We start from the raw sequence: 10,918 nt of genomic DNA on the forward strand, positions 1-10,918 counted from the left end.
ATGAAGACTGATCCTTCTTCTTCTGCTCCTCTTAGTGTACTTTAAAGTTAAAATGTAAAGCCAAACCACGGAGGATGAGCAGCCGAGCGCTGGAGGAGGAAGATGAGTCTTCTTCATCGGCAGATTTTACATTTGAAGTTTAGTTGTAGTTTTAGTAATTTAGTAATGTTTGTCTTTTTGTTTGAGTTTTTTTTTATATTTTACATAAAGTTCATAGATTCAGTTGAATACATATATAATATATAATATATATATAATTAATATATATAATTATATATAATTATATAATTATAAAATAGATAAAAATGAAATATAGCTTTACAATTTTCTATTTAAAAAAAAAAAAAAATACAAACACACACACACACACATATGAAATCATGTAAAATATTAAATATACCTATATATTTGCATTTAAAAAGCTATTATAAAACAAAATTAAAAGTAAAGTCAAAACATTTATATATATATATATATATATATATATATATATATATATATATATATATATATATTACACTTAATTCTTAGAAAAAAAGAAAAAAAAAAAATATATATATATATATTTTTTTAATATATTTTACTAAGAGTTAAGTAGAAACAAACGATATGTACACATATATATATATATATATATATATATATATATATATATATATATATATATATATACATACATATATATATGGGTTTGTGTTTGATATGTGATAGAGTAATAGTGATATGAAGACTGACCGTGATTTCCAGCACAGTGTACAGTATGAAAGGCTCATGAAATATTAATACAGCGACTGACTCACAGTGTGTTCAGGAGCAAAGACACTAAAAGTCACGCACATCAAACTTTGACATTTGCTCATTAATGTGAACACCATGCAAAAATATCAAGTTTGAAGGCTCTGGTTTGTCAGTCTGAGCGTTTGGATGAAAGCAGGCTGAGGTTTGCTGTCACTGCCGCTGTGTTTCATGTTTTCTGAGCATCACAAAACCTGTCTTAAATCCATTCAATCTTATAAAAAATATATTTATTATTTACATTATCTGTTGTTACATGCAAAGCCTTTCATATGTTCGTTTTTTTTAATGTTAATATTCGCGTATAAGACGTTTTTACAGCATATTGTAAATAAGCAAGGTTTTTACATTTTATTATTTGAGTGTTTAATTATATGTTACGTGCAAAAGTCATCATGTCGTAAATATGCACAAGTAAAAAGCATTTTTGCATTTTATTTCAGCACATGACGATGCAAAAGTTGACACGTCTCTATATTGCAGATATGCATGTGTTTTATTATTTGCGTGTTACATCATTTGTTACATGCACAGCTTGAATAAGACTTTTACATATGCATGAGTGTATAAAATTTTCGTTTGAACATTTCCATGCAAGAAATGTTGATATGTTTTTTTTATTTTTTGAATATGCATGAATATGAAGTTTTGCACGTTGCATTATTTGGTACATGCACACCTCTTTACATGCACTAGCGATATGCATTTTAGTATTTGCGTGTAACTTAAATTTTTCCTGCACAGAAGCAGGCCGAGAGCATCAGAAAGCCAGTTTGAAGCCTCTCTTTCTCTCTCTTTTCTGTATAAACACTCCAGCGGACAATTCATCTTCCTGAAGGTGTGTGTTTCCGATAAATCAAAATGAGTTGTGTAAGTGCTGCGCTCTATATAAACATGTAAATGACCCTCTTCTCTCGCTCCGGTCTGAAGAAGAGACACTGATTCCGTCATCATCGTTCAGATACAGACTCCCTTCAGCGGCCGACAGACTTCACTTCTCAGCTCTGGTGAGAGACTCACAGCCGAGAGCTCGTGAAGTAAAAGTGTGTGACAGAAAACCCTAGAGCTCCCAGAAAAAAGTCCGAATTGTAAAATTTGATTTTTTTTTTTTTTTTTTTTTACGTAATTGCTCGAATGTTATTCCCGAGGAAAAAGAAAAAAAACTGAATTGGGAGATAGAAAGCAATTCCTTTTTTTAATTTACAAAAAAAAATACAGCAATATATGAAGCTAGAATTCCAAGGAAGAGAATTTGAAGAAAACAACCAGCTTGCATTTGGGAGAAAAGAAATAAATCAGAATTGTGAGGTAAAACGATTTATAATTTATATATTTTTAATCGCTGTTAAAAGATTGTGATTTATTGCATCCGAAATAAAAGTTTTTCTTTGTACATATACAAACATGCAGTATATATTTTGAAAATATTTAGGTCTATAAATGTATGTGTATTTATATTCTTATATATATATATATATATATATATATATATATATATATATATATATATATATATATATATATATATTATATATAGAATATTATATAGTCTTATATATATATATATCTTGATAAATAGTTTGACAGCACTAAGAATTTTTATTAAAAAAACACATTTTATTGCAAAATGTAAACATAGAATTCCACGGTATATTAAAGTCAATATTTTTATGAGACAAAAATTAAAGATTCTGGCAAAATAGGACAAAAAAATTCAGTGAGTTAATTGCAAGAAACGTGTGAGATATAAAGTCACAATTACAAGAAATAAATCTAAATCTAAATAAAAATCTAAAAAAATTATTATTATTTATTTTTAACAGAATGAGGGGAAAAGTCAATAATGTTGGATAAAAACTTGATATATATAAAATCTAATTCTGAGAAAAGTGAATAGTGTCATAAAGTCTTTATTATTACTTTATTACACACACACACACACACACACACACACACACACACATATATATATATATATATATATATATATATATATATATATATATATGAAAAGAATATTTCATGAACTTTGCACGTTTTTAATGTCAGCATAAAATGCATTAGTTTCGTTTTAACCTGAATCACAAGACCAGCCACATTTATTAAGAAAGTATGATTTTAATTTCATGTTGATGCAACAGAAGGGTCTTACACCGAGTTTACTGAAACACACACAATTCTTTGAGTCACAACATGCAAGAAAAACATATAACGGTGAATCATGGCGACAGAAAACAACAGACTCGGCTCATGCTAGAGACAATCTGGAAGAAATAAAACCCAAAAACCCGGTGTGCTTCAAGACAGCGTCTCGAGAAACCTCGGTGACCCTCTTACATCTGATTAAAACCCACATTATTATCCTTCTGTGTTCTCCAGATAACACTCGCGTCGAGATGACCTCAAGAAAATACGGCAGGAGCGTCGTAATAACGCCTGTTTGGAAACCTCATTATTTTTGCAATTGCATGCAGTGCCTCTTTCATTTCTTCCAGCGATCGTCTGAATTAGTGTAAAGCCCAGATTTACGGCTACATGTAACGTTATTGCTCTGTCTTTAATATCGGAGAGACTGGCTCGATGTAAACAGGTGCGTTATTTAAAGTCAGGGGCGAGTTATTGAAGGAAACTCCTCTCTCGCTGATTGATGTTTGAGCTCTGTCTGTGTTTAAGTGTCCCGCTTCAGTCCGTGCCGCAGTAATTAAAGAAACGATCAATATTCATCAGAAATGCTGTGACAAACACAGCTAGGGTCGATGACCAAAACAACGGAGTTGGCGACAGTGTAATTATCTTCATTTAAGCAGACTTTGAAAGGCTCTCCTGCTCATTTGGTCAAAAATACAGTAAAAAAATTGTCAAATTTCATTACGATTCGAAACAGCCGTTTTCTCTGTGAATGTGTGTTAAATCGTAATTTATTTCTGTGATTTTCAGCATCATTAGCAATCATAATAATATACTGATTTACCGCTCAAAAAAACATTTCTGATTTTTATAATGTTGTGCTGCACAATATATTTGTGGAAACAGTGATATATTTCATTTATTTAAAAGAGAGATTCATTAAAAACGCCTTTGCTGTTACTCTTGACCAATTTAATGATAAGTGTACATTTTGTTTAAGCGCAAACAGACCTGAAAAAAAAAAAAATCTGAATTTTGACATTCCTTTAACAAAGGAATAAAATAAAAACACATTCAGTTGTCGAGAAAGCTGCATCATCGGAGCTCGTGTGTGTTTCTCTGATCATACAGTCAACACAGAATGCATCAGATACAGGGAAATATTCCTTAAAGATAACAGTTCAGGAGACTCTGGGTGTGCTGGATGACGTTCGGCAGAGTTTGAAGGGCACTTGTAGTGTTTGCTCGTCCACTTATTCCCTTCATCTGGGAAATGCACACGTGTTCTGGTGTCAGGTGCCCGAACGCATCGCATTCAGTCTGTTTTTCTGCTTGATTTCTGTTTAATAATTGTGCAAATGTTGCAGTAAAGAAGCCTCGGAAAATTCAGTGTGAGTAACCGATGATCAACATTCAACAGTCAGGAGTCATTAATGCAGTGTTGAGGAGGAGCTTTTCGTTTCCTAGCTAAACATGTCGTTCTTCCAATCGGTTCTTCGGGGTTCCACGTATACAGCTTGGTTTACCACCATCATGTATATTGATGTACTGTAATATTAGCAGCACTGTACCATGCTATTGCTGTCAGCGGTAACACGCAATCTGAAGCATTTATATAATGCATTATAAAAGTATGTCGCAATTCGCTTTTTTTTTATCTTTTATTCCATGTGGAAAAAGAGTGCCGAACGTCAATTCTGAATTCAAAAACAAATTATAAATTGTGAGCTATAAACTCCGAACTGCGAGATGGAAAAGTGCCAATTATCTATTTAATAATAAAATCACGCATTAATTACGCTTTTTAAATGGTGACATCGTGAATAATTGTAATCACAGTTATAATACTAATCTACTCATTAAAAAATATAATGCATTAAAACACAAGACGAACGACACATTTCAGCTACAACAAGCAAATCTGAAAATATAATGCATTATTTATGAAAATATTTAATGCATTATTAGCTATAGTGAACTGATAAATAATGTAGTAAACCGTAGTGTATTGTAGTATTAAAGTATTGTAGAAAACTTAATTGAAATTAGTTTCTTTTGCTATAGTTGTCATATTACCCAATCAACTATAGAAGCACTTTTATTTATGTATTTCATTTTAGTATTTTTTCCTGTGGTAATGCATTATACACAAAGACCTCAAGTAGTGTTACCATTACTGTAACTGTATGAATATAAAATTAATTGTATTTGTGAAACCACGGCTAAATAAAGCTTTCAAATAAATGCCAAACAAAATAACAAGTAGTTTGTAGATAGTTTCTTCCTCAACACTGCACATTTCAAGCTGTAATTTAATGCTGGATCGGCGTCTTTTAGCCTAAAGTTTGGATGCCAGCATTCAAAAGTAAGTACGCATTCAGCAGAGGTCTTCACATCGGACATACTTTGTTCTCAGGAATGGGGATCTGGGCGAAGGAGCTGCGCTCATTGGACTGCTCTTCGGTCTTCAGCGGGACGGCTCCGGCGGCGGGGATGCGTGCGGCGATGGCCGACATCTCGCCGGTGTTGCTCTCATTGGTCATGCCTGCTCTCTCGGTGGTCTGGTTGACGTTGCCCTCGATGACCGTCACGTCGCTGCAGCTCAGGAGCTGAACCACACACTTTCTGAACTGAGGAGATCACAGGGAAGAGGAACGCAACGGATCATTCTTCGCTTCGAAAAAAAGATGTGTTATAATTAACACAAATAGCGAAAGTGCTATGAAAGAAACACTCAACTCGATGGTTTCTTTCCACTAGTTTGGAAAAAAAGCACTAAAAAAAGTGTTTTTGCCTGCTGCGTCTCCTCTGAAGGAAATTCGTTTTTTGGTCCCAAACTGTCTTACAGCAAATTATAAGATAAGACACCACAGGTAAATAAAAAATTACATTTTTATCATAATGTCGTAGAAACCAGTGTGAATGATGTATGAACAAACCCCTCGGTAAAAATCTTCAGAATATAGAGAAGAAGTGCTGCTGAAGTGGAGAAGAAAGTTTTAAAGTTAGAGAATGGAAAATATGGAATTGAAATCTACTGTCGCATATGAAAAAAATAAGCAATGTTACATAAACCAGACAAATGCTTTGAACAAACCCCACAGTAAAAATCTTCAAAACATAGAGAGGAATAAAGCTGTAAAGTTTGGTGTAAATAAGTTCTGCTGAAGTGGAGAAGAAAAGTTTTAAAGACAGAGAATGGAAATTATAGAATTATAGAACTGAACAAACCCCTCGGTAAAAACTTTCATTGAGAATACTGGATTCTGATTGGTCAGTCGTCACACCCAGATAAAGACTGGTAAAACTAATAACACGGGCTCATCTGGGCTTCTCTTGACCGTTAGTGACTGTACGTATCACGGACAGTTTGGCGCCATCTTGCAGGTTATATTGTTTAAGATCAATGTTTTATGTCTAGTTATTTACTTTTGGGCTTGAGTGAGTGGAATGAGTGCTTATGCCTTACTTAGAATATAGATATAGAATAAAACGGTACATTTTGGTGTTTGTACGTGCTGAAGTCATTTGGAAAAAAACGGCCTTTAAAGGAACCAGGAACATGGTACATTCAAATCAAATCAAATTCAAATTCAAATTTTATTTGTCACATACACATACATACATGGTACGACATGCAGTGAAATGTTTTTTTACAACCGTCCAGCATCAAAATAGAAAACAGAAAACAGAATTTAAATATATATAAATATAAAATATGTATAAAAATATGTATAAAAAAGTGTGCAAAGTTTAAAAAATAAAGTGTAAATAAGTGTAGAGTATAAAATATAAAGTGTAAAATGTAAAAGTGGCTGTGCGAATGTCCAGTGCAAAGTGGCTAGTGCAATTGTCCAAAGTAAGTGGTGAGTATCTGGGGAAGAGGGGTAAACATGGGAATCCCGGTGATTAGGTGCTGGGTGTTCTCTGGTTCAGACTCCGAATGGCCTGCGGGAAGAAGCTCCTCCTCATTCTCTCTGTGTTTGCCTTCAGGGAACGAAAGCGCTTTCCTGAACGCAGCAGAGAAAAGAGTCCATTGTTGGGATGGCTGAGGTCTTCCACGATCTTCCTGGCTCTGGTACAGCACCGCTTGTTGTAGATGTGCTGCAGCACAGGGAGCTCAGCTGACCGCACCACCCTCTGAAGAGCTCGCCTGTCCTGCATGGTGCTGTTTCCAAACCAGGAGGTGATGTTTCCCGTCAGGACACTCTCAATGGTGCAGGTGTAAAAGTTCCTGAGCACCTGAGATGGGAGTCTGAAGTCCCTTAAGCGCCTCAGATGGTATAGACGCTGCCGGGCCTTCTTCACCAGGGTGTTGATGTGACAGGACCAAGACAGGTCCTGCGTGATGTGAACACCCAGGTACCGAAACTGTCCACTCTCTCCACTGGGGTCCCGTCGATCTTGATGGGATGGTAAGAGCGCACCTGCTTCGTGCTGAAGTCCACTATTAACTCCTTTGTTTTGCTGACGTTCAGGAGAAGATTGTTCTCCTGACACCATCTCTCCAGGTTGTTGATCTCCTGAAGGTAGGCCATCTCATCGTTGTTGGAGATCAGGCCCACCACGACAGTGTCGTCAGCAAATTTAATGATGGTGGTGGAGTTTGTAGTGGCCACACAGTCATGTGTGTACAGCGAGTACAGCAGGGGCTCAGAACACAACCCTGAGGGGCTCCAGTGCTGAGAGTGAGGGAGGATGAGGTGTGTTTTCCCATCCGTACGGCTTGTGGTCTGTCGGTCAGGAAGTTAGTGATCCAGTGACGCAGGGATGGGCTGAGTCCCAGGACCTCCATCTTCGAGGTGAGCGTGGAGGGAACTATGGTGTTGAACGCTGAACTATAGTCCACGAACAGCATTTTCACATAGTTCCCTTTCCTAAAATCCAGGTGGCTTGTGGTTGTGTGGAGGAGGTGTGTGATGGCATCCTCCGTAGACCGGTTTTGGCGGTAAGCAAACTGAAGTGGGTCCAGTGTGTCCAGGAGTGATGAGGTGATGAAGTCTCTGATGAGTCTCTCGAAGCACTTCATCACTACAGACGTCAGAGCTACAGGGCGGTAATCATTTAGGCAAGATGGTTGAGGTTTCTTCGGCACAGGAACAATGATGGACTCTTTGAAACACGAGGGGACTACAGACTGTTTAAATTAAATATCTCAGTGAACACCGGTGCTAGCTGGTCAGCACAGGCTCTCAGAACCCGACCTGTGATGTCGTCAGGTCCTGCTGCCTTCCTGGTGTTCACTCTCCTGAATGCCCTCCTTACGTCGTGCTCCGAAATGGTGAACGCGATTTCCTCTCCGGCTCTCTCGGCATGCGTGCTGTTCATCATGCCGCTAGCGGCGCTAGCGTGATTAGCTGCAGCCTCGAAACGAGCATAAAAGGTGTTTAGCTCGTCTGCCAGAGAAGCATCCGCGCTCTCCACTCTGGAGGTTGGCGTTTTATAGTCCGTGATGTTTCTCAGTCCCTGCCAAAGGCTCCTAGAGTCACTGTGTTGAAACTGTGACTCAAGTTTCCTCCCGTAGCGCCTCTTTGCCTCCTTTACCACTCTGCGCCACGCGCTGCACGACGCAGCCTTGTATTCAGACATATCCCGGTGACTATCCCCGTGTTATAGGCTGCGGAGCGGGATCTCAGAGAGTCGCGGATAGTTTTGTCTACCCACGGCTTCTGGTTGGGAAACGTCCTGATGACGGTTTTCTCTACCGTGTCATCCGCTAGTTTCCCGATGAATCCCACCACCGCTTCCGTGAACTCGTTGACGTCCTTGGAGCTACACCTGAACATGGCCCAGTCTGCGTCATCCAAAGCGTCCTGCAGAGCGGCCACGAATGGTCAGTCCAGCGTGACACCTCCCTCTGTACCGGGCTTCCTGTTTCAGCCTCTGTTTGTAAACAGGTACAAGGAAAATGGCGATTTACCAAACGGTGGGCATGATTTTGCCTGGTAGCTGTCTCTGAAGGGTGTGTAACAGTGATCCAGTGTCCTTTCGCCCCTGGTGGGGCAGGTGATGTGCTGGTGAAAGTTCGGCAGTGCGGCGCTTGAGGTTTGCACTGTTAAAATCCCCAGCACAATGAGTGCGGCGCGTCGGTGTTGTGTCTGGTGTGTTGTGAGGTGGTCGTGTAAATCCCATATTGCAGCGTCCGTGTCCGCTTGAGGTGGAATATAAGCGGCGCTGACTATGACCGAGCTGAATTCCCGTGGAAGGTAGAAAGGGCGACATTTGATGGTCAGAAGTTCCAGGTTTGGTGTGCAGGAGCGTGAGAGAGGAACAAGCGCTCGCTGTCGCACCAGCGGTTGTTCACCATCAGACACACTCCACCTCCCGTGTCTTCCCGACTCCATTGTTCTGTCCATGCGGTAAGCGGAGAAAAACTCGGCCGGTTGTATGGCGTGGTCGGTACCGCTGGGTTCAGCCATGTCTCGGTGAAGCAGAGGAGGTTGCAGTCCCGAATGTCTCTCTGGAACTTGATCCTTGCCCTGAGGTCATCGAGCTTGTTTTCCAGAGACTGGACGTTGGCTAACAGGACACTAGGTAGGGAGCGCGGTGTGGCGTGCCCTCAACCTGTTCCTGACGCCGGCTCGTTTCCCTCGTGGACGCCGGTGCGGGTCGCGTCCTTTTGTCTTCGTCAGGATCTTGCTCGGCCAACATGGGTCCGGGTTTAAAAACGGGCGAAAGGTGGGTGCATTGTACACCAATAGATATCAATCAATCATCAATCATTTTTATTTATATAGCGTAGATATTTATAGATATAAGAGTGGCTCGATCATATTTAGTGATAGCCATCTTATATAAAGAACACCGCGCAGACTGTCCAAAATACTAATAATTAACAGAAAAACAAAAAGTTTTGCCGGAGCGGTCGTGACGGCAGCCGAACTCAACGGCGCCATCTTGAACATGAACAAACATGAACAAACCGTTCTGTAAAAACCTTCACAATATAGAGTGGACTAAAACAGTAAAGTCTGGTGTATAAAAGCTTTACTGAAGTGGAGAAAAAAATTAATAGCTTTTAAAAATAATCTTTTATTGTATACACAATACATTCAGAAATACACTGAATAAATTACTCACTGAATTTACAGTTTTAGTAAAAATGTAGTTGATTAATTTTTTTACTTTTTTTTTTATTTAAATGTAGCTAAAATAAATTGTTTGCTACCACTTATCTTACAAAAACCGCATAATTTATTTTTCAGAGTAAATTCTTTTTTAGGACTGTTACATACGGTAAATGAGAAAAATGTCACAAAAAAACGCACAAACCCCTCGGAAAAAACGTACAGATAGAAAAAAAGCTGTATATTTTCGGGTGCATTTCAATTTTTTTAGAAATAAGGATTTAATGTTTTATGTAGTGATGTTACGTAAATCACACAAATGTTATGAAGCAAAATCTTCAGAATACGTAAATGCAATTTAAAAACAACATTTAAATGTTTCCTGTGATCTCAAAAGCAGTGCATGTCTTCTCCTTAAATTAGTGAGCAACGGCTGAAGTGTATTCATGTAATCAGGCTAAACCCAGTGGAACGGAAAGATCTGTGAGTAACATACATCAACAATTAGTCAATCAGGATGAGGTCATAATTGCACAGTAATCATTAATTGTTTCCACATTAGCCTGCGGCTCCCATCGTCCTTCTCATTCTTCATTAGTCCTTGTCATTAAACTACAGAGTCCGATAGACACTAATTAGCTTGTGTCCTAAAGTCACTTTAAAAAGCAGTCTGTGTTGAGGATGGAGCTCCACAGTGTTTAGAAGAGATTCGGCTATTACGGACGTTTTTTAATCACTAATCTTGGCTTTAGGTTTAACATTTTAAAACGCTGTACACATCAGAGTTATTAAAGTAACAATTCTATGCTCAGTTCGGTGTGTTACCATGACTTTGTGATTATTTGTGAAATCGTTTCAGTGTAAATCTTAACCATTTTCAACTTCTTTGAAACCATTTTTACTCAGAAACTGATAATAAAGTTTAGAAG

General features: G+C 38.2%; 1 protein-coding gene across 1 annotated transcript in view; it reads right to left on the minus strand.

Annotated features, from left to right (window-relative positions):
• Nucleotides 1-3,872: 3,872 nt before the first annotated feature.
• The window catches only part of valopa (vertebrate ancient long opsin a), a 19,469-nt gene continuing 12,423 nt past the window's right edge, over nucleotides 3,873-10,918 (minus strand). The window contains exon 5 of the mRNA XM_043254705.1: nucleotides 3,873-5,552. Coding sequence (XP_043110640.1) covers nucleotides 5,313-5,552 — 240 coding nt within the window. The 3' untranslated portion in view covers nucleotides 3,873-5,312. The remainder of the gene's footprint in view (nucleotides 5,553-10,918) is intronic.

Source organism: Puntigrus tetrazona, chromosome 13 (genome assembly GCF_018831695.1).
Source record: "Puntigrus tetrazona isolate hp1 chromosome 13, ASM1883169v1, whole genome shotgun sequence".
NCBI classification, from domain to species: domain Eukaryota; kingdom Metazoa; phylum Chordata; class Actinopteri; order Cypriniformes; family Cyprinidae; genus Puntigrus; species Puntigrus tetrazona.